The sequence below is a fragment of the Peromyscus leucopus genome, chromosome 13 (genome assembly GCF_004664715.2).
Source record: "Peromyscus leucopus breed LL Stock chromosome 13, UCI_PerLeu_2.1, whole genome shotgun sequence".
In the NCBI taxonomy this organism is placed as follows: domain Eukaryota; kingdom Metazoa; phylum Chordata; class Mammalia; order Rodentia; family Cricetidae; genus Peromyscus; species Peromyscus leucopus.
Genome location: NC_051074.1, coordinates 1,605,771 through 1,629,311, shown reverse-complemented (window position 1 = coordinate 1,629,311; position 23,541 = coordinate 1,605,771). Strand labels below are relative to the sequence as shown.

Here is a 23,541-nt window from a genome sequence, read left to right as displayed (position 1 = left end):
ACATAATAAATCTTTTTTTTTTTTTTTAAAGATCACACATTTGAGTGGTCTTATTTCTTTTCTGTTAGAAACTGGAATGTTGCCAAATGAGTTATACATGATAAGCCATATTCAGTTCTGATTTAAATTGTACCAGTGTAATCATACATATTTTTCTTTTTTCTGTATAATATATCTTAAAATTTTTTTTACAAAAACTTTTGTTATATGTATATGGGTGCTTTTGCCTACATGTATGGTTCTGCATCATGTTAATGCAGTGCCTTTGGAGGCCAAAAGAGGATGCTTGACCTTCTGGGACTAGAATTACAGGTGGTTCTGAGCTGTAGGTGTAGGTCCTGGGAATTGAACTCATGTGGCTGCTAGGAATCTAAGCTAGTAAACTTGACTGTGGAGTCAACTTTCCAGCTCCTGTAAAATACATCTTGGTAAAATATTCTCATTGGGATCCTAAAATTAAATCATGTATACCTTAAAGAACACATCATGTGCATTTGTCTAGATGGCTGGGTGATCAGGTACTTGAAGGAAGAGTCACTTTGGCTGCCACCCTGTGGCAGTTATATACTTTAGCTTAAATAAAATGTCTGGTTTGGGCTGGTTGCTAATTCAGAAAAGTGGGTGAGTTTTTGCTTTTCATTGTGTCAATTGGCCAAGTTTCCTAAGATCAGGCTTTGAGCCTCTTGAACTTTTTAACCTTTCCATCTATGATGATGTTGTATTTGTCTCCCATTTACCCTTGTACCTCCATCTCACCTCTGGTCATTACAGTAACCCTAACAGGGTTTTGCTATAAAATGTTCACTTGATGCCTGAGATGTCTTTAAGTGCCCCATGAGTTTCAGGATGCTGTGAGATAGCTCAGACAGTTGTGATCTATCTTTTGTGTGGAGTGGTGATGACAGGGTTTCTCTTTTAGCCTTGCCAGTTTCAGTAAGGGAGTGGTTGTTTATTATACAATCTAATTGTATGATAAATTATACAATTCTTTCATTTTTTTCAAAGAAAGCCTTTCTTTTAAAATACTTTGTCTTGAGTTGTTTCATATTCCCTGGTTTTAAATCTTGATATGTAGCATTGGCTCGTTTGGAACCCACTATGAAGACCAGGCTTTTACTTTTGTTATGTGTGTGTGCCTTAGTATATGTTTGTGTACCATAAATGTGCAGGTACCTTCAGAGGCTAGAAGAGAGTGTCACATGCCCTGGGATAAAGTTGTGAGCCTCTATGTGAGTGCTGGGAACAGACCCCAATTCATGGAAGAGAATTTTAACTGTTCAGCCATCTCTTCAGCCTCCACATAAAAATTGTTCATTTTCTTTTTTTTTTTAATTATTATTTTTTTTTACAATACCATTCATTTCTACATATCAACCATGGGTTCCCTATTCTCCCTCCTCCCATCCCTCCCGTTCCCCCAGCCTACCCCCATTTCCACCTCCTCCAGGGCAGAGCCTCCCCCGAGGACTGAGATCAACCAGGTAGACTCAGTCCAGGCAGATCAGTCCCCTCCTCCAGACTGAGCCTAGCGTCCTTGCATAAGCCCAGGTTTCAAACAGCCAACTCATACAATGAGCACAGGACTTGGTACCACTGTCTAGATGCCCCCAAACAGATCAATTCAATCAACTGTCTCACACCTATTCAGAGTGCCTGATCCAGCTGGTGCCCTCTGCCTTTGGTTCATAGTTCATGTGTTTCCATTCGTTTGGCTATTTTTTTCTTCAGTAATTGAGTAAAATCGAAATTTATTATAAGCCACAGGACCTCCATGCTATATATATAGCCTCCATGGTTGTATGGGTTGTGGTCTGATTGTTTTTTATTTTATATCTAGAATTCACTTATGAGTGAGTACATACCATAACTGTCTTTCTGGGTTTGGGCTACCTCACTCAGGATGATTTTTCTAGTTCCATCCATTTGCCTGCAAATTTCATGCTTTCATTGTTTTTCTCTGCTGAGTAGTACTCCATTGTATATATGTACCACATTTTTTTTCATCCATTCTTCCGTTGATGGGCATCTAGGTTGTTTCCAGGTTCTGGCTATTACAAATAGTGCTGCTATGAACATAGCTGAGCATGTATCTCTATGGTATGAATGAGCATTCCTTGGGTATATGTCCAAGGGTGGGATGGCTGGGTCTTGAGGTAGTTCGATTCCTAATTTTCTGAGAAACCGCCATACTGATTTCCACAGTGGTTGTACAAGTTTACATTTCCACCAACAGTGGAGGAGTGTTCCCTTTGCTCCACATCCTCTCCAACATTGGTTGTCATTGGTGTTTTTGATCATAGCCATTCTGACAGGTGTAAGGTGGTATCTGAGTCATTTTGATTTGCATTTCTCTGATTAAGGATGTTGAGCATTTCTTTAAATGTCTTTCAGCCATTTGTGATTCTTGTTTTGTGAATTCTGTGTTTAGCTCTTTAGCCCATTTTTAATTGTTCATTTTCCATTTACAAGTTTTTGTAGTACATTTATTTTCTGAAAGTCTGTTTTCTTGGTTATGCATTTGAATATAAAGTATACTTACAGAATTATCAGACTTTGGAATCTTTTCTTAATTAAAAAATCATTTGAATTATTTAAATGTTACTTGAGCCACAGAACAACAGAACACTTTAATTTTTTAAATCATATATATTTGTGTGTTCATGTTTCTGGTGCCAGTGTGGAAGTCAGAGGACATTTTGCACCAATTGGTTCACTTGTTCTGTCATGTGGGTCCTTGGGATCAAATTCAAGTTGTCTGCCTTGATGGCAAATTCCTTTGCCTAGTCAACTATCTTGCTATCCCCTAGAATGTTCTTCTATCTGCCCGTTCTTATGTATCTTTGTTAATGTCAAGAGCAGCAGTTTGCAAGGTGTGGTGTAGGGTATTGTGTTATTTAGATAGAATAAAGACTTTGGGCAGATAAGCGAGGTCCTCCCTACTCCCAGAGCCAAGGAGAATGAGGCAAGAGAGTCATAGATTTGAGGTCCTACATGAGGTAATTTGGAAACACTGTCTCAACAACCAAACAAAACATGATAAAAAGCTAGGCGGTGATGGTGCAGCCAGGGGTATCTCTGAGTTCAAGGCCAGCCTGGTCTACAGAGCGAGATCCAGGACACGCACCAAAACTACACAGAGAAACCATGTCTCGAAAAAAAAACAAACAAAAGGCTACAAGTTCAACAGAATGAATATATTTATGATGTTTTTGCCTTCATTATGCTTTTTGGGCATGATACTAAAAGTAGTTAGAATACTTTTACAGTATGAACATTGAATCCCATGTATATTCTGTTGCAAGTTAGCTTAGGGAAGAAATATACTCAAGTTTGATTTCATTTGATTTTTTTTTTTAGCCAGTTCTTTGTATTTTTGTTTAATGTGTTATATTCTTAAAGTTGGATATGAAGAAAATTAAGCCTTTATTATTATTAATTTTAGCAGTTAGTAATTTAAATTTTCTACCTCCTATAGAATATGACTGTTACAGACTCCATATTAAATCACTCATTGAAAATTATTGTGATATTTTCATTCATGGTACTGTCCTCTATCTTAGCTGGGTTCTTCATTGGTAATTGCTAACCTCCTCCATTGTTCTTCCATGCAACAGTCGATTGAGTGACGTTCTCAAGAGAAAACGACTGCCAAAACGAGGGCCAAGGAGGCCTAAGTACTCACCTCCAAGAGATGATGACAAAGTAGACAATCAAGGTGAGTCCTTTGATAAAGTGGTGGGAAATGGAGGAGGAGGTGATCAAATAAGTGTCCTCATCATGATTTGGTACTCTTAATTCCTGTATTAAGACTGAAGTATTTGTTGATTTTTCTTCACTTCTGTTGACATGATTTGAATGTAATTCTTTTCTGTTTATAGCTAAAAGCCCTACCACTACTCAGTCACCTAAATCTTCCTTCCTGGCAAGCTTGAATCCAAAAACATGGGGAAGGTTAAGCGCACAGTCCAACAGCAACAACATTGAGCCAGCACGAACTGCGGGAGTTAGTGGTCTTGCCAGGGCAGCCTCAAAAGACACCATATCCAATAACAGGTGGAGTGTGTGCTGGGATTGGGGGTGGGAGTCCTTCATCTGAAAGGTCTCAATATAATTGTATTGAGCACATTCATCACACTTGGTTCGATTTGTTCTCAAGTCAAAGATGTATGTAGCTCAAGGCTTGCCTATGGTTCCATCCCTATTCCTTGCATATAAAAACCACAGCAATAATATAACTACTTGAAAGCTCTGGTTAGTTTTATTCTATGTGAAACCTTTCACTGGATTATGCTTGTATTTCATGTTTATATATTCTAGTGAAAATTCTTTACCTATTTAATGGAATTTGAAGATTGGTAGCTGAGAGCAGCTCTTTTTTAAAAAGTACTTGGATCTATGTCAGATACTAAATTTCTCACCAGTGTATGGATCATATGGCAATGCCTTTCTTGGGAAGGCACTTGATGGTGATGTAGAGTACCTGTATAGAGTACTTCCTCTATAAAAAAGATCCAGTATTTTCCAGTAGTATTTTATTTTAAAGATAACTTTTTTATTTTAATAACTTTTAATATTGTATTGGCTGCTGATTCTCTAAATTATGAAGAATAAGCAAATGTATTTTTAAAGTTTATAATTTAATCAGCCTGCTTACATGCTTATGTATATTTGCATTTGCATATAAACATCTTGTTACTGTTCATGTGATGACCTGAAATATATTCTTTGTACCTAAGCAATTCTATAGATTAATTTATAAATAAACCTATAAATCTATACATAAATTGTTTTCAGAATGAAGCTAAATTTACTTACTCTGAATTATAGTAATGATCACAGACCAGTTGATCATAGATCAGTAAACAACTTGTAGAAGTTCGTTATTCCCACCATGTGGATGGATCCTGGGGATTGAACTCAGGTCATTCTGGCAAGAACCTTAACCTGCTGAAATAATCTTTTAGGTCTAATCTAACTTTCAATGTAGATTTTTTTTTTTCATACCTACACAAAGACAATATTTCCTTTCTTCTCATTTTAGAGAAAAAATTAAAGGTTGGATTAAGGAGCAGGCACATAAATTTGTTGAGCGTTATTTTAGTTCTGAGAATATGGATGGAAGCAACCCTGCCTTGAATGTACTTCAGAGACTTTGTGCTGCAACTGAACAACTCAACCTCCAGGTACTGTGCAGTGCATCTTGTTTGCTGGTAGATAGAAACATTAGTTTCTACAACTAATTTCTTTTGCTCCTTGTCTCTTGACTAGCCATTGCTTTCCATTCTTTGTGTTTCCTATTCTTGACAAATGATAAAATTTCAGAATGCTTAAGAATGTCTTTATAATTCCTTATAACCATCTCCAACCATCATATTACTCGTAAAAGCTTGAAGCTTTATCATGACCATTTCATCTGTTTCTTTTTTTTAATGTACTGTTCTTGTTTTCTAAGCTATTTCATAAATATTTTAAGTTTCTTAAAGCAATGTCATGTTTTATCATTTTAATCTGGCTTTCTAAAAGAGCCTTACTCCAGTTTGAAAACTTTATTAAAATATTAATTGTACAAAGTCATGATCTTCATTATTACTTATTCATAACAGTAGTAGGTCTTTTGACCTCCATTGGATTTTTAACCAGGTTTATAGTACTAGGAATGAATTCTCTCTAGTGCAGTGGGCTTCAGATCTCAGCAGAGAATTAGCCACTATTGTACCAGTGGACCATCTTGCCTGCCAGGTTGTATTTGAGCTCATAGGGCTTTTGGCTGGCTGGTGTTTCTTTGTTTGTTTTTAAAAGCCATTGAATATATATTTTGATTGTTATTGGGGAATTCTCCACTCTTTCAGGTGGACGGTGGAGCTGAGTGCCTTGTAGAAATCCGTAGCATAGTCTCTGAGTCAGATGTTTCATCATTTGAAATTCAACATAGTGGATTTGTGAAACAGCTGTTGCTGTATTTGACATCTAAAAGTGAAAAGGATGCTGTCAGCAGAGAGATCCGATTAAAGCGATTCCTACATGTCTTTTTTTCTTCTCCAGTAAGTTAATAATGGTCATGATGTCTTGGTACTAGCTAGTGCATACATTTGTGTCCTGTTTGTTGCCTACTCAGTTAGATTCCTTTGACATTTATTTATTGACAAAGTTTTACTATATAGATGAGCCTAGCCTGGAATTCAGAAATCTACTTGCCTCTGTTTCTCAGGTGCTGGGGTTAAAGGTATGAGTTACCATGCTTGGCTTCTTTATGTTTTTGTTTGTCATAAAATAGAAAGTAAAAATGAAACCAAACATGAATCCCATAATTGAGATCTAAGCACTCAAAGGGCAAGGCAGAATGATAATCCTCAGGTATGTAGTGAGTTCTAGACTAGCCTGGATAGTATTTAAAAAGAAAAAACAAAACAAAACAAAACAACAACAACAACAAAAAAAAAAACCACACCAAATACCCTTTTCCCAACCACTAGTGACATGAAGCCACATCAGCTTTGTCCAGTTTTTCTCCTCCCCCTACAAGATAAGCCCTTAATAGTAGCAACACTTCTTAATATTTATTAATATTTTCTGAGGTTATGATAGGAAGATAAAGTTTCCATTTTGTCCATAAAAGATGCTTAACAACCAATCTTTAATATAGATTACAAGGGCAGGGTCTGTAGGCTTGTTCCCATTTTTTCCTTTGCCCCTAGTAGGTGAGAATAGAGCTAACTACTGTTGATTAGTCCTGTTACAACTGCTTTAAAGAAGTCATAACTCAGGAAGTTGTTTTCTGCATATTTGGTGTGTAATGAGCTTAATGATTACTGCTTATTATCAAAACTACTTAACCATGCCGCTTTTAAGTGTTTTAAGGTATTTTTAAACACTACCAAAGGCAGAAATGGTATTGTTAGATTTTGTTGTTTTGTTTTAAATCTTATTTTCACATGCATGTCAATGCAAGTGTGGGATATACCAAGTATTTTATATCTTGCTTAAGATTATGTGTATAATATGGGGCTGCAGATATGGCTCATTGGTTAAGAGCACTGTCTGCTCTTCCAGAGTACCAGGTTCAATTCCCAGTACCACATGGCAGCTTAGAACTGTCTGTAATTCCAGTTCCAGGGTTCCAATGCCCTTACTCAGACATATATGCAGGCAAAACACTAATCGATGCACATAAAATAAAATAACTTACTTGGAAACATTGTCCTAATGAAGTCTACTTTAAAAGATAACAAAAGTAATAGATAAATTTCCATTTATGAAACTTATTAAAATGTTTTTGCTGTGGAGTGCTGACTTTTCAAAAAGCTATGTTTAATGATGGTTTATTTATAACTCTAGCTTCCTGGAGAAGAGCCCATTGGAAGAGTAGAACCAGTGGGCCATGCGCCTTTATTGGCACTAGTTCACAAGATGAACAACTGTCTCAGCCAAATGGAACAATTTCCAGTCAAAGTGCACGATTTCCCTAGTGGAAATGGGGCTGGCGGCAGGTAAGGACCATTGCCTGGGTATGTCCACTTGCCACCAGAATTGTTGAAGGAAAGCATGGTGAAAGGCCTGGTAGTAAGGTCTTGGTAAGATCATGCCATGTGTTTATTTTTAGTTTATTTACTTATTGTTTTTTTAAGACTGGATTTTTCTGTGCTGTCTTGGTTGTCCTAGAACTCCTTAGACCAGGCTGGCCTTAAAAAGAGATCTGCCTGCCTCTCCCTCCCAAGTGCTGGGATTAGACATGTGACACTACCCTTAGCTCATACCATGTATTTTTAACAACTAGCATTTTTCAAGTAGGTAAATCAGTGACGGGGTTGACAATATTTGATACACATTTTTAGTTTTTCTATATTGGTATGTTTTAATATGTAATGTTTTTCCAACTTCTTTATTTTCATTCATTCATTCATTCATCCATTTATTTATTTATTTATTTTTGATTTTTTTTAGAGACAGGGTTTCTCTGTGTTGTTTTGGTGCCTGTCCTGGATCTCGCTCTGTAGACTAGGACAGCCTGGAATTCAAAGAGATCCGCCTGGCTCTGCCTCCCAAGTGCTGGGATTAAAGGCGTGTGCCACCACTGCCCGGGCATTTGTTTATTTATTTGTAACAGCTCTGGCTGTCCTGGAAATCACTTTGTAGACCAGATTGGCCCCAAACTCACAGAGGTCTGCCTGCCTTTCTCCCTAGTGCTGGGATTAAAGGCGAACGCCACCACTGCCTGGTCCAGTAATTTTTTTGTATGTGGGCAATAAAATAGTCACAATAAAATGTGACTTCATGTGATAAGTGGTTATAACTGTATTTTAATGGGTTTTAGCATGTAAGTGGTCTTATTGAAGTTTGACTTTTAGTAAAAATTTGTTTTATTCTTACTGGTTTTAAGGACTTATAAGTTGTTGTAGAAAGATAAAATTAATGTGTTAGGGAATTGTTGAAGCTTCGTTGAAAAAAATCTAATATAAATTATTTTTATTTTAAAACCCATGTTTTCATGGGTTTAAAAACATTTTTAAAAATTTGAATCAAAACAGTATTTATAGTCATGTAGATAATGTTATCCATAGTGTGGCTGAAGTTGTTTTCTCCATATTGTGCTATATAGCGTTATACTATCTTGGGATAGTAATGAAGAAAAAGGATATCACCAAACATGGTGGCATACCTGCAGTCCTATTTAAAAACCAAGGAAGGTGGATTTGTTTTTTTACTTTAGATTTCACTTATAAATAAAAGCAAAATAATACAAAAATAAAAATCTTCAGTTTTTACTTTGCTACATCCTTTTAAATGAATAGCTATAAGCCGGGCGGTGGTGGCGCACGCCTTTAGTCCCAGCACTTGGGAGGCAGAGGCAGGCAGATCTCTGTGAGTTCAAGGCAAGCCTAGTCTCCAAAGCAAGTTCTAGGAAAGGCGCAAAACTACACAGAGAAACCCTGTCGGGGGTGGGGGGGGGTGGGGGGGGAAGAATAGCTATAAGAAGTAGGCAGAATAGGACCTTGGAATTTAGATCTAGCCTGGCTATTTGAGTTTCAAAATCATAAACCTGAACAAAAAGCCATGAGGCTTTCTATTGGTGAAATTATTATGGCCACTCCATGTAAAAGGGAGGTTTATTTTGTGGGGTATCTTACAAGTGAAGGATCCGAGAAATGTGTGTAGTGCTGTCCGGCAGTGTTCTCTGGAGAACTCTGCTCATCTACCTCCCCGATCCAGTCACAGAGAGAGTCCCTGCATCCCAAACTCAGGTCTTCAGCATCCTGAAGCCTCAATGGGGGTTGGAACTTCCGGTCTAAGCTGGAATAGCTACCCACTACAGCTTTCCACTTTTGTCCGAGTTTATGTGATCTATGCTTGCTTAATATTTACACGCTTTGTGGTGTTGTGTAATTAGCCACAATGTAAGTTTGACTATATCTGATACTTGTCAGAACTTTTAAAAGGAAACAGTTACTAACCCGATGTAGCTATTCATTTAAAAGTGTGTAACAAAGTAAATTTGAAGGTTAGTTTTTATTTTTATATTATTATTCATGTTTTTATTTTTATAAGTGAAATATAAAGTAGTAGCAAAAAAATAAAGGATTCTTTTCCCCTTGTTTTTCAAATAGAATTTAGTAGGGAAGGACAAAATACTACAGAAGTGAGTGTGCTTAGATAATTGAAGAGTTCTTATTCCAGAGAAATGATCTGGTAGGCATGAGAGTGGCCAGAGGTCATGTTCATTTCATACTTTCATATGCTTGAAAACACACAGTTAATTGTTAATTTATAATAACTTGTATTTAATTGTTTGATTTGTTGTTAAATCTTTAAGTGCTTTGTACCATAAGAAATGAAGTTTTTGTTACCTTTTTAGTTAAATATATGTTGACTGAAAATAATAGAATAACCTTTTTTCTCAATTATCTTGAGCTTTTCTCTCAACAGAGGATCACAAGCTTTAAAATTTTTCAACACACATCAGTTAAAATGTCAGTTACAAAGACACCCAGACTGTGCAAATGTGAAGCAGTGGAAAGGCGGGCCTGTTAAGATTGATCCCCTGGCTCTGGTGCAAGCTATTGAAAGATACCTTGTGGTTAGAGGTATTTTCTTCCTATGTACTTTACTTGTATGGTTATGAAATTAGCATTAAAGGGTAGATTCTGGTACTGATAAACCTGAGGTAGTAGGAATCTCTGCTCCTACCAGAAATAAATAGGCTTATGTTGCAGTTACTTAATAGGCAGAGTGTTTTGTGTTTCAGAATTTTTTAGCTTTCTTCCTCATAGATCAGAATGCAAAATATCTTTCTAAAGAGAACACCCATTTAACCAATGTATATACTCTTCCATCTGACACCTAATATTCCTAGATAACTATCTTTTTGGACTTTTTTGGTACTTAGGGTATGGAAGAGTAAGAGAAGACGATGAAGACAGTGATGATGATGGATCAGATGAGGAAATAGATGAGTCTCTGGTAAGGTACTTTTCACACCAGGTTGTAGTGTATACTCATCATGCTATATCTGTGATTTAGCTTTCCCAGGTTCAAATGGTGCCCTCATCAATCACTATTGGAAAAATCACAGAAATGAATTATTTTAGTAATGACTTATTTTAGTGCATTTATGTGATTAATTTGTTAGTTATTAATTTCCTATTGCACCTGCTTATAAATTGAAATATTTTGTAATCGTATATGTAGAGGAAAAAATAGACTAATATAAGTTGAATTCAAAATCTGAAGTCAACTGGATGTTACATGTGCAAAATTCACATTTGCCTGTAAGTGATAGGTTGTAAAAAAAAAAAAAGTGGTAGCGAGTTACACTAACCATACCAGTATTCAGTTGTCTTCAAAGATGTGTATGCAAAATATGAATTGTCTAGACTTGGTTCCCATCCCTATGTATATGTTAAGTATCCTCGTACTTGAAACAAAAAGTTCAGTCTCTGAGCACTTCTGTCTTTAAAGCATTTCATTTAAATGATAATCAGAATATATGAGCTTCAGGAGGAAATGTAGTTTCAAACATCAACCATAGGTCTTGGCTTGTTTCCCCAGCAGATATGTCTTGTCTAATTACAGATGTCAGTACTTTGACTTATATGGACCTTTCTTTGCTTTATTCAGGCTGCTCAGTTTTTAAATTCAGGAAATGTAAGGCACAGGCTACAGTTTTATATTGGAGAACATTTACTACCATATAACATGACTGTGTATCAGGCAGTGCGGCAGTTCAGTGTCCAGGCTGAAGATGAAAGGGAATCTACTGATGATGAGAGCAATCCTCTGGGAAGAGCTGGTATTTGGACAAAGACTCATACAATATGGCAAGTCTGAACTGGTTTCTCTTAGTAGTATGTGAATTTTGGAATTCATCTTAAAGTTATGGCCCAATTCTGTGAGGAGAGGGAGAACCTAACTTATATTTTAACTATGAAAAGCCTTTCAAATATTTAATTATGCATATATGTATATGAACATTACTTCCTGATTCTATCTACTGGAAAGCATGTTTAAAGGCAGTAATCTGCTTTTTGATTCATTTCAGGTCTTTTAATGGAGTCAAAGTGGTGTGGTATTAGATTATAATCTGTGGCATTTGAATACAGCTTCCTATGCTGCCTTTAAGAGAACCATTTCCCAAAGTAAAAGCCCTGGGAAGACTTACTTGCTTATTTACTGTTTGTTTGTTTGTTTATGTATTTATGTTTTTTATTTATTTATTGTGTTTGTTTATTTGTTTATTTATTACTGTTCTTTCAAATGCTTGGTAACTCTGAATACAAATGGGGAGGGAGAGGTTGGATTCCAGGAACTCTTAGGAATTCTGTGACTTAGACATTAGCTTTATTCAACAGTTTGCACTTTTAAAAATCTATATTTGATTTTCATACTGTCTTATCCCCTTAGGTACAAACCTGTGAGAGAGGATGAAGAAAGCAGTAAAGATTGTGTTGGTGGCAAAAGGGGGAGAGCCCAAACAGCTCCAACAAAAACTTCTCCCAGAAATGCAAAGAAGCACGATGAGTTATGGCATGGTAAGATGGCATGCTGAGGGAAGCAGACTGTCATCAGGGCCTGGCTTCTCTGTATTCCTGCTTTTTAAAACTGATGTAGAGCTCCAGAAAGCTTTGGGTATAATTAAGATATAAATTACTATAGTGTGATTGCTTTTAGTTAAGTCTTTGACTTTAATGTCTAGTAAACAAGAATTAAGTCTCTATAAAATTAAAACTGGAACATAGACTAGGAGGACTGTTGATGTTGATGGCTTTCTTTGGTCACCAACAAACAGATTGGCTCTTAACCTCTTAGGACTGGTACAGTGTGTCTTTACACAAGAAAGGAATGCAGAGGAGTTATTTTTCTACTGTTGTTTGGGTATGTGTGTTCAGGGGAACTTGAACATTTTATATGCCTGTGTGTTACTGTGCACAAGGTTAAAAGGGAAGAAATGTTTGATAGCATTGAGATACCAAGAAGTTAAACGTGACACAGCTTCAGATGGTAAAGATGACTCTGGGTCTGAAGGTTTAACTATTGCTACTTTGATCAAAACTGAAACTTGCTTTATCCTTTAGATGGAGTGTGCCCGTCAGTAGCAAATCCTTTAGAAGTTTACCTCATTCCCACACCACCTGAAAATATCACCTTTGAAGACCCATCCTTAGATGTGATCCTTCTTTTAAGAGTTTTACACGCCATCAGTCGATACTGGTATTACTTGTATGATGTGAGTAATGTCTGTTCATGAAATCCTGTGTCACCATATAGCTTTCTGTTTAGCAAATGAATGTTCTATTATACTAGAAATAGAAACAGTGATTCACTAAAAGTACACAATGAACTCATTTTGTGGAACTTAATATTCTTGGATTAAGTCGTTTAAAAACAACAACAACAACAACAACAACAACAACAACAAAAACCCAAACATTTTGTTCTAGTTAGGGTTTCTATCACTGCGATGAAATACTATGACCAAAACCAAGTTGCATAGAAAAGGGTTTATTTGGCTTACACTTCCACATCACTGTTTATCACTGAACGATGTCCAGGCAGGAACTCAAGCAAGTCAGGAACCTGGAGGAGACAGCAGATGATACAGAGACATTTAAGAGTGCTGTTTACTGGCTTGTTCTTAATGGTGGCTTGCTCAGCCTACTGTTTCATAAAATCTAGGACCACCAGCCTTGTGGTGCCCAAACCCATGATGGACTGTGTCTCCACATTAATCACTAAGAAATACCCTGCAGGCTTGCCTGCAGCCCAGTCTTATGGAAGCATTTCTCAATTGAGGCTTCTTCATCGCAAATGAGTATACATAGCTTATGTCAACTTGACATAAAACTAGCCAGCACAGTTGATCCTGTGTCAACTTGACACACAAGCGTATCACTATTAAACCACGGTCTTTTTTCTTATTCATCCTCAAGCTCACATGTTAATATTATCAGAATATAAAACATAAAGTTCCACAGTTTTTTTAAAAAAATCCATTCTCTTTAAAAATTCAAAATCTCTTAAAAGTTCAAAGTCTCAATTGTAGGCTACTGCAAAAATCAAAATTAAGTTAAATACTTTTCTTTTTTTAAAGAAGGAATAACCAGGGCACAGCCACAATCTGAGCAAAGCAAAACTGAACTCTAAGAGTGTAAATAACCCAATTTTTAATATCTGGGATTCATTCACTCTTATGGTTCATCCAAGGGAATTGGGTCACTTCTCTAGCTTCCTCTACCAGGCATACTGCTTGTCTTCTGAGATCCAGTTCATTTCTGCTGCTTTCCTTGGTGATCATCCCATGGTACTGGCATCTCCAAAATGCTGAGGTCTTTTGCAACTGGGCTGCACTTTAACCAGCAGCCTCGCCTGGGCTCAATTCTCTTCAGTGACTTGAGCCATGCCCCACAGCCCCACAGCGTGAAACCTCACCTGCTTTTCATGAGTTCAAAATAGTACCACCTAGGTGACTCATACACCACCAAGTTCAGCTGCCAGCTCAAGATAAAACTTTGGTCACCTCTGGAACACAGCTTTTGTGTTCTGACTGAGGAAACACTTCCAGAAGATTTCACCTCAATGACGCTAGTTTCTTTTTAACTACTGCTTATTTCTCACCTCCAGCAGACCAGCGTCAGTTGTCCCAGTAACACAAAGGTTTCACTTCAGTGGTGCTGGTCTCTTGTTAGTCAAAGCTGAGTCTTGAGCTCTTGCTGACAAGAGCCAGAGGCTCTTAAATTCAAAATATGTAGTGGCCCTGATAATGATAGATAATGAAGTGTCTCCCAAAACTTCCTCTGGAACTTCACAAGCCAGACTTCCATCCTCTGTATAACACAACATCCTTATCCTCCACATTCCCACAGCACAGTTTACTGAGGTTTGAATGTTCACTAACTTTTCCAGCCCAAAGGTCAAAGATGCTTCCATAGTCCTCCAAAAGACAACATAACATAGTCAAGGTCTGTCACAGCAATACCTCATAGCCCCAGTACCAATTTCTGTCCTAGATAGGGTTTCTGTTGCTGGGATGAAATACTGTGACCAAAAGCAAGTTGAGGTTTCCCTTGTGTCAAGTTGACATAAATCTAGCCAGCACTCATTTCTTCATGAGTAAACGGTTGCATACCTCATTTCTTATTTGTATAGTATGGGGAAGAGTGAAGGAAACAGCTTCATGAGGTTTGGATATAAGATGTTTCAGAAATGGGAAATAGCATTGAGGGACTGGATATTGCATGTAAAAACATAGGTGAAATCTACAGACTGACTGACTGATGGATAAAGGAAGACATTTTTAATTTTTTTTTCAAATTTACAGAATGCGATGTGCAAGGAGATTATTCCAACTAGTGAATTTATTAACAGTAAGTTAACAGCAAAAGCGAATAGGCAGCTTCAAGATCCTCTAGTAATCATGACAGGAAACATCCCAACATGGCTCACTGAGCTAGGAAAACCTGGTAAGACAGTCCCTTCGATAAACTTGTAAATGTTAGCATGGTGTTGGTCTTTTTTGATTTGTGATAGAATTGTTGTAGTTGACTTGTTCATATCTTTACCAATATTGTAGTATTTGTTGACAACTTGGCAAAACCACTGAAAGATATTTGACTGAGGATCATAAAATCCGTGCCTTCCTAAAAGTGATACTCCAGAGATGTGACTACTTGGTTTTCTGAGCTGTTTTTGAACTAAATACTATAGGCCTATTATTAGTTATGGTAAACATAAGTTAGAAATTAAGGTTTTTCACTTGGATTCACCATATCCTCTACATGCTGCCATATTGTAAGAAACAGATTCAGGTGGACATTTCAAAAGCTTTTCTCAAAAATGAAAATAAAATCAAACTCTTAAAGTCATTGTAGGAAGTGTCTTGGCTGTAGGATTCATTCTTTGAAAACAAGGAGCTTGTTCTTGACAGTGATTTTTTTTTTTTTTTTTTTTAAATGCTAAGCCTGTGATGCTTATCATGAAGTACTAAAGCTATTAACTTTTGTATTTAGAGTCTGGAATGTTGTTGATCTTCTAAGGCATGAGGGCTTGTATATCCACAAAGCTTTTCAAAAAGCTTTTAAGGTGATTGTGAATAGACAGTTGTTGATTTCATGTGGAAAGGCATGTAGAATACATGATTGCTCAACATTTAGTAATTTCAACAACAGCCAGGTGTGATGTTGTAATGGTGTACTCCTGTAAGCCCTTCCATTAGAGATGTTTTAAGGGGACTGTTTAAAGACAATCTGGGCAGCAGAGTAAAACTCCATGGCAACAAAACTATTTCAGAATTGTTTTTTGAGTGTTCAAACAGGGTCCTTCTATGTAGTTGTGGCTGTCCTGGAGCTTGTTATGTAGACCAGATTGGCTGAACTTGGAATCCTCCCATCTCTGCCTCCCCAGTGCTGGGGTTAAAAGTGTACATCATAGTGTATTATATCAGAAGTTGTTTTCAATGTAGATTTTGAAGGTTTTTAAATGTCTTCTGATTCTCATCCAGATGATAAATATGTATTTTATCTTTTATAGCCCATTTTTCTTTCCTTTTGATACCCGACAAATGCTTTTTTATGTAACTGCATTTGATCGGGACCGGGCCATGCAACGATTACTTGATACCAACCCAGAAATCAACCAGTCTGATTCGCAAGACAGCAGAGTTGCACCTAGATTGGATAGAAAAAAGGTAAGTATTGATGCTGAGCTTTTTAAATTAAAGGCAGAGCCTAAAATACTGCATCTGATTATGCCTGTGGAGTAACAGCTTTCACTTGATTCTGTGTGAGTGTTTATGCATATGCAGCTGGAGGTTGTGAGCTGCCTGATGAAGGGTCTGGGAACCAAGTAGCAGTTACTCTTCTTAATTGCTGAACTCTATCATTCTATCTTTTAAAAATCACCGTTAGTAAAATTTCCTGTTTTCTGTTATTTTTTTTTAATTTTGTCTTCTGTTATTTCTGAAATAACATCCTTCATTTACTTACCATGGTGCTTACACCTTAATTTCTTTTTATATTGAAAAGCTTCTCTTTTAAAATTGACTCTGTGTATTAGATGCATTTTACTCCCTTAGCATGTCAGCCCATTTGGAAGAGAGTGAAACAGAATCCCTTGCATAGTTTCAGTCTGTCCCATTCAGCTCCAGTGTTGCTGACTTTATCATCTTCCCGGCTTCTAATGTTAGCTGGCAGTTGTACTAAAGCCATTTCATGTGAGACCAATTCCAGCCTTTTGACCTGCACTGTGTGTGTGTGTGTGTGTGTGTGTGTGTGTGTGTGTGTGTGTGTGTGTGTGTGTGTGTGTGTGTGTGTGTGTGTGTGTGTGTGTGTATGTGTATGTGTGTGTATGTATGTGTTTTTTTCCAGACAGGGTTTCTCTGTGTATCCCTGGCTGTCCTGGAACTCACTCTGTAGATCAGACTGGTCTTGAACTCAGAAATCCTCCTGCCTCTGCCTCTCAAGTGCTGGGATTAAAGGTGTGCACCACCGCCTAGCTGACTTCCACTGTTCTTTTGTTTGTATGTATGTATGTATGTATGTATGTATGTGTTTCACGGCTTCATATATATGTATGTATATGTTTCACAGCTTCCAAGTTTTTAGTCCCAAAAGTCCATTTTGTTAGGGATAACAAAAAGTAGAAGGAGTGACTGTAATTAGAAACAAACATATACATACCCATGTTGCTGTACTTAGCAGCAAATCATGTTATTTCTTTATCTCATGAAGATTTCCATCAGTAGCAGTGCTCTATGTTTGGAAATAGCAGGACCTTTGTCATCCTCATGATCTCATTAGGAGGCATCTTGTTCTTGGCAGTTCAGAGCCTAGAGGTTTAACACCTTGCCTGTCTCCACACCTACTTTTCTATCATCAAAGTATAAATGTGCCCAAGGAGATTTTATGTAGCTGGAGCCCTGAATTATATCACTGTTTGGCCAAGTAGCAAAGATCTTTTCTCTGACTTGAATTTTCTAAACTTAAACTATGGATCAGGTTACATCAGTAATTATACTTATATCTAGCTTTCTTTCATACATGGAGAGAATACTTGTTGTGTGACAGAACTTTTCCTGGGGAGACACAACACATATCTTCTCACCCCAGTTAGGGAGTTCCAGAACAGAACAAAGTACAGATGTCCAATGTGGTGAAGATGAGTTTTATTAGGGTTACTTACAGGGTTATGGGTGAGGGATTACTTACAGAAGCAGAAATTACTCAAAAGATAGTTGCATTATCAAAGCCCACTGTAGACTGGGTGACAAAGCTCGGTACCTGGAGCACACTGCACAGTGTATAGGCAGCTCAGCAGTTTGGAGAGTGACCTTTCCAGGTTCCTCAGTTGGTCTAAACCTCTTCCAGTTGGGTTCTGTTTCTTCCAGGTAACTGTGCTGGTCTCTTTTTGCAGCTTTTCTTGTCTGAGAATGTTCTTTGCAACTCAGCTTTTCCAAGTCTTGGCAAGTCAGCTCATCTGAGTCTTCTGTGCAGCTCAGCTTTACTTTCCCTGAGAGGGACTCTCAGCTTTATATTGTTTAATCTGACACGGATGGTAGTGAGTCTGGTCAGTTTCAGGGACTGGTTAATGTCTTTAACAGTGCAGCCACTTTAACCTTCCTAAGGGATGTGCTTAAAGGAGTACTTTTCTAACAGTGAAATCTATTTTGCACTGCAGTAAGTGATATCTGAAGCATTATTTCTTCACATCCATTTCCTTTGTTAGCGCACTGTGAACAGAGAGGAGCTGCTAAAACAAGCTGAGTCCGTGATGCAGGACCTTGGGAGTTCACGGGCAATGTTAGAAATCCAGTATGAAAATGAGGTGAGTTTTGGACTTCTTGATGGCATTGTACCTTACGCTCTTGATAAAATGTCATTTGTGCATATTGATACTATGAAATTCTGAAAGGTAGTTGGGAAATTTAGCTTTAAAAAACTTTGGTCTGCTTTCTCTCTAATGATGTGCTTTGTTTGTTTTTTCGAGACACCGTTTCTCTGTGTAGTTTTGGTGCCTGTCCTGGATATTGCTCTGTAGACCTGGCTGGCCTTGAACTCACAGAGATCTGCCTGGCTCTGCCTCCTGAGTGCTGGGATTAAAGGCGTTCGCCACCGCCGCTTGGCTTATGTCATGTTTTAAGTTCTATGTTTTTCAGGGGTTTAAATGCAAAGTCAAAATCAGGATTTTTTTCTTGGCATAATTATGCACATACCTGTATAATGTTCATGGAATGAAAGGCTATCCTAAGAATCAGTAATTGAGGAATGCTTGGGCTGCATTTTCAGAGTTAGTTTATTTATACAGAATACTGTGTACACTGTAAAAGCATTCTCTGAGTTGACATGTGGAGCCATCTCCACCATGCAAGTGGAGACCATCCACCTCTGTAAAGACTGCCCTGGCAGCCACAGGTCTACTTTACTAAGTTGTTGTTTTGTTAGTTTTACAAGCTCATTAATAAATGCATTCATGCATTAATGTGGCTGTTGTGTTGCTCTTTTTTCACTTCTGCGATGCGCATGAACCTCATTCATGTTGTGTGTGGTTTGTTTTAATTTAATTTAATTTAATTTTCTAATTTTTCTTTGAGCATTTTATCTCACAGATGGCTTAATACATGTCAATCACTAGTTGGGGTGTTTGCATTCTTTTCAGTTTTTGACTTAGTGACATTGTTAAAACATTCATGCCCCAAGTCTTTCTTTAATAAACACATTTGTGGTTCTCTTGGATATATATCTCAATAACTAAGTTGTTTGGTAATATATTTTAATTTTACTAAGAAATACCATACTGTACATCAGTGTTGGTACCAGGTCTTTCACTTTCCCAGTGATGTTATTTTCTGAGTCCAATGTTTTTATGTTCTTACTCTGTACTTGGTGTTACCAGGTTTTTCAGTTTTAAGAATTGAAATTAGTAATGAGTTAGTAGTACAATCTTGGTATGATTTGAAATAGCATTTTCCTTTTATTGAAAACATTGTTTTTGCATTGTTGTTGGTCACTTAGCCATTTTAGAAAAGTTTCTGAGACTTCTTATCTTTTAGTTTGGTTTTGCTTTACTGATAAATTAAGTTAATCCCAGCACTTGGGAGACAGAGGCAGGCATATCTCTGAGTTTGAGACTAGCGTAGTCTACATACTGAGTTTTAGGACAACTGGGGCTGTTACACACAGAGAGACCTTGTCTTGAAAAAACCAAAAAGAAAAAAAGTTTTGTTAACTGGATTTATAAATGGCTTGTCATTTGTCTAGTTGATAATTTTTTTCTTTCATGTGTTTACATTGGAAGATTTCCCATGAATGATATCTCAGATTTTAAATCCTGTGTTTTATTATTTTAGTTCATATTCAGTGATCATTTCACATTAATACATGTGTTTTATTATTATAGTTCATATTCAATGATCATTTCACATTAATATAGACCTTCCCTCTCTCCCTCTCTGCCTGCCTCTCTCTTTCTTTCTCTCTCTCTCTCTCTCTCTCTCTCTCTCTCTTTCTTTCTTTCTTTCTTTCTTTCTTTCCTTCTTTCCTCCTTCCTTCCTTTCTTTTTCTTTCTTCCTTCCTCCCTCCCTCCCCTTTCTTTCTTTCTTTCTTTCTTTCTTTCTTTTCTTTCTTTCTTTCTTTCTTTCTTTCTTTCTTTCTTTCTTTCTTTCTTTCTTTCTTTCTTTCTCTCTCTCTCTCTCTCTCTCTTTTCCTCCCTCCCTCCCTCCCTCCCTTCCTTCTCTCTTTCTCTTTTTCTTTCTTTCTTAAAAAAAAAAGAATGGTTTTCTTTTTTTTAATTTATTTTTAATTTTTTATGTGCATTGGTGTTTTGCCACAGAACTTGAGTTACAGACAGTTATTTGCCATGTGGGTTCTGGGAATTGAACCTTCAGTGCTTTTAACTGCTGAGCCATCTCTCCATCCCCATGAGATGATTTTCATCAGGCAAAAAGGGCAGTGTGCCAAGAGATTCAAGTGATGGCTTTCTGTATAAAGACAACGCTTGGTGATTTTTAACTCCATTGGATCTGCACTGCTTTGCTCCTGTTTTCTTGTGTTAAAAAATGTGAATAATAGAAATACATCCTCAAAGTTGTAGCTAAGTTCTTATGTTTATGTATGAAGTTAGAACACTGTATCATAGTAAACACACTGTAAGTTTAATAGTTTTGTCTGCAGTATTACCAGTAGCTATTTAAATAATTGTAGTCATGGCTTTAATTTTTTACTCAGTTTCTTAAACATAATCTTATAAAAAAAACTTTTCTTGAAAAGCTCTAAGGGCCCATAGCCCCCAGAATAAAAATATATAGAGGTTTGTGTCCGGAGAAGTGTATCCATATTATGGCAGAACTGTCCTGTTCTTACTGATCAGGGGTGCAAAAGCAAAAGGGCAATGCCAGTAATTGATGTAGGTGCCACACAAATGAGGCTTTTAGACAGGGAGTTAAGCCTTGCAAAGACTTAGTGGAAAGAGAGAGACGTTTTCCAGCAGTATGAGACTTGAACCAAGGTATTGGGCCTTGGTGACGAGTGACATAAGCCAGTGCAATTTTGGAGGCGGGGAGATGGAAAAGAAAAAGAGGGAGGTAATGAGTTTATAAGCCTTTTAGTAGTGGTTTGGATTTTTTTTCTCACCCTCCAAGTAGTTTTTGCTCGCAGGGTATGGTACTCAAATTCTCATTTGTAAGGCTGTAAAAACCTTTGCAGTGAACCATCAGGTGTGTTTACTGTATTAAACATGCTTTCTATTTTCTTATTCCAGTATTTTTCTTTTTTGAATGCTGGATTATTTTTTTCACTCTCATCTTCAAATTGTAGGATGAATCCTAAGGCTGGTGAAGGTGGCTCAGTGGGTAAAGGTACCTGCCACCAAGCCTCCCTGAAACTCAGAGTGAAAAGAGAAATGTCTAACACACATTGTCTGTTGAAACCTGAACACTTGGATTGCACATACATGTATGCATTCATTCACACATGCACACACAACAGGCATGAACTATACATAAACAGTTATAATTAAATGAGACCCATATGGGTTCAGAACAGCTTTACAGTGGCTCTGCTTAGGGTTAAGATTTTAACTGCTAGTGCAGAAACCAATAGTTTATGGTGTTCAGTGGGTCTTCCCTAGTCTGAAAAGAAGTTAAAGAATCCAACTTCATTGGGAAAATATATTCATAGCACCATCTTGCTCGAATGGCTAACAAACTAAAATATGATAAACAGAACATTGCTTGGCGTATAAATATGCTGGTTTGTTAGCTTAAAATAGTCATTTTACTTCAAATTTAAATTGGTGGTAGTGGTATTGTTCTGGTTTTTAAATTTGTTTGAGACGGAGTCTCTTATTCTGTGTTTTTATTCCTGGAATATCATATTTTCCTCTCTTTAAAAAAATGGAAATAAAGCCAGACCAACTAAGTGGCTGGTCATTAGTGGATGTCTGGGCAGAATACTCCTGACCAGCCTCAGGAGGAAGTTGTGTTGCTTTAGTGGGTGAGACATAGGCATTCATTAGCACCTGTAGAATTTAATACTCTTTTTTAAAAGAAAGGATTTAATACTTTAAATTAAACCCATTTTATTTTAGAAATAACCCTTTAAGAGAAAGGAATCGAGTATTAGGATTATTTTGGGATAATTTTGTGAAAAAGGGAGTTAAATGGCCCCAGGGCGCCACCTTGTGGACAACTTTGTTACTGCATGTCTAAAATTTCCCATTCTTCCAGTGGCTGGAAATCAATGGTGAGCAATCAAAATAAACAAGGTCCTACACTACCATTGTGGAGGTTTTCTTTAGTTTTGGAAGGTGGTGCGCACATGTGCATCCCACCATTTTAAACTATGTGATCAAGAAAGATTAAAGACGATAGAACAGGTTGGGTAAGATGGTAATCTGCTTCTAAGGTGACATCTGAGTTGAAAGCAAGTCCCTGCAGAAGCTCAGGCAGTGTGTTCCAACTATCATGGGATCAAAGTGGCTAGAGGTACTAGTAAGTTAGGATAGAGCAGTAGCAGTCAAGGTCAGTGATACTGAAAGTAGGGATCATACAGGCTATTAGGCTGTGGTTTAAAAAATATGCTGTGCTTTGAACAAGAAAGCTTTTTCTTAGGCAATGTCACTGTAGGTATGTAGGATGTTAGGAACACTAGTGTATGTGGTCATTCAGGAGAATGAATCATCATTGGTGGAGAATCATTAGTTTAGAATATGTTTTTAAGGCAGAGCTTATATTGTATAGTGACTGGTTTAGATTGTGGGGAGTAAGAAAAGCCAAAGGTGAACTACCAGATACCTGTTGGAGCATTCACTCGTGGTTAAATAGTGATACTTATTTACTTATGTGGACTTCTGTGGAAAGGGTGGGAGCTAATCAGAAAGGGCTTTTAGGGTGCAAAATGACTGCTTTAAAATAGGAAATATGGTAGACTTTATCAACTCTTAAGATAGTATGGACTTTTAAAAAGTGTAGTATCCATTGTTTACACGTTTGTAAGCGAGTGGTCACTTGAGCAGATTATTGTCAGATTATAATCTTAACTGTGATGTAAGCTTATTATTGCTTGTCTTTGTTATGGACTAAACTGGTGAGATCCTGCTAGAGCATGGAGGTATGCTGAGTCTGTGAACACTACTCCATATTGATAATAATGGTGCTGTCATGTAGAAACTTTGTAAACTGAACAGTCACCTTTAAATCTTAATTTTAAATAGCAAAGCCTAGTCCCTTAAACTTAACAGATCAGGAGACCAGGAGCTCCAGGACCGCCCCCTCCCCCAGCCCTATTGTTGCGATGGTGTGTGACAATGATAACTATCTTGGGGGGTTCCAGTGTACCCTTGGACTTAAGAGGCCACTGACTTAACTAACTCTGGTTGCTAACATGAATTTGGACCTTGAATTTTACCCCTTAGACTCCTATTAAATGTGTGTTAGACTGTATGGGGATTCAAGGCAGTCAGAATAATTCTCTTCATTTAAAACTTACAAGACAAGTATGTAATGGAATTGTGGCAAGACCCTAAAATGCCATAGGAAAGAGTCAAACTAATTGTTTGGGG

At 37.3% G+C, this 23,541-nt stretch overlaps 1 protein-coding gene across 1 annotated transcript in view; it reads left to right on the top strand.

Moving 5' to 3' along the window:
• Positions 1 to 23,541, top strand: part of LOC114682928 (E3 ubiquitin-protein ligase TRIP12-like) — a 117,890-nt gene that overhangs the window by 81,242 nt on the left and 13,107 nt on the right. The window contains 13 exon segments of the mRNA XM_028857049.2: positions 3,615 to 3,715; positions 3,879 to 4,053; positions 5,042 to 5,183; positions 5,850 to 6,041; positions 7,336 to 7,487; positions 9,922 to 10,079; positions 10,382 to 10,455; positions 11,113 to 11,312; positions 11,896 to 12,023; positions 12,567 to 12,718; positions 14,810 to 14,991; positions 16,018 to 16,174; positions 18,211 to 18,309. Of these exon segments, the coding sequence (XP_028712882.1) occupies positions 3,615 to 3,715; positions 3,879 to 4,053; positions 5,042 to 5,183; positions 5,850 to 6,041; positions 7,336 to 7,487; positions 9,922 to 10,079; positions 10,382 to 10,455; positions 11,113 to 11,312; positions 11,896 to 12,023; positions 12,567 to 12,718; positions 14,810 to 14,991; positions 16,018 to 16,174; positions 18,211 to 18,309 (1,912 nt within the window).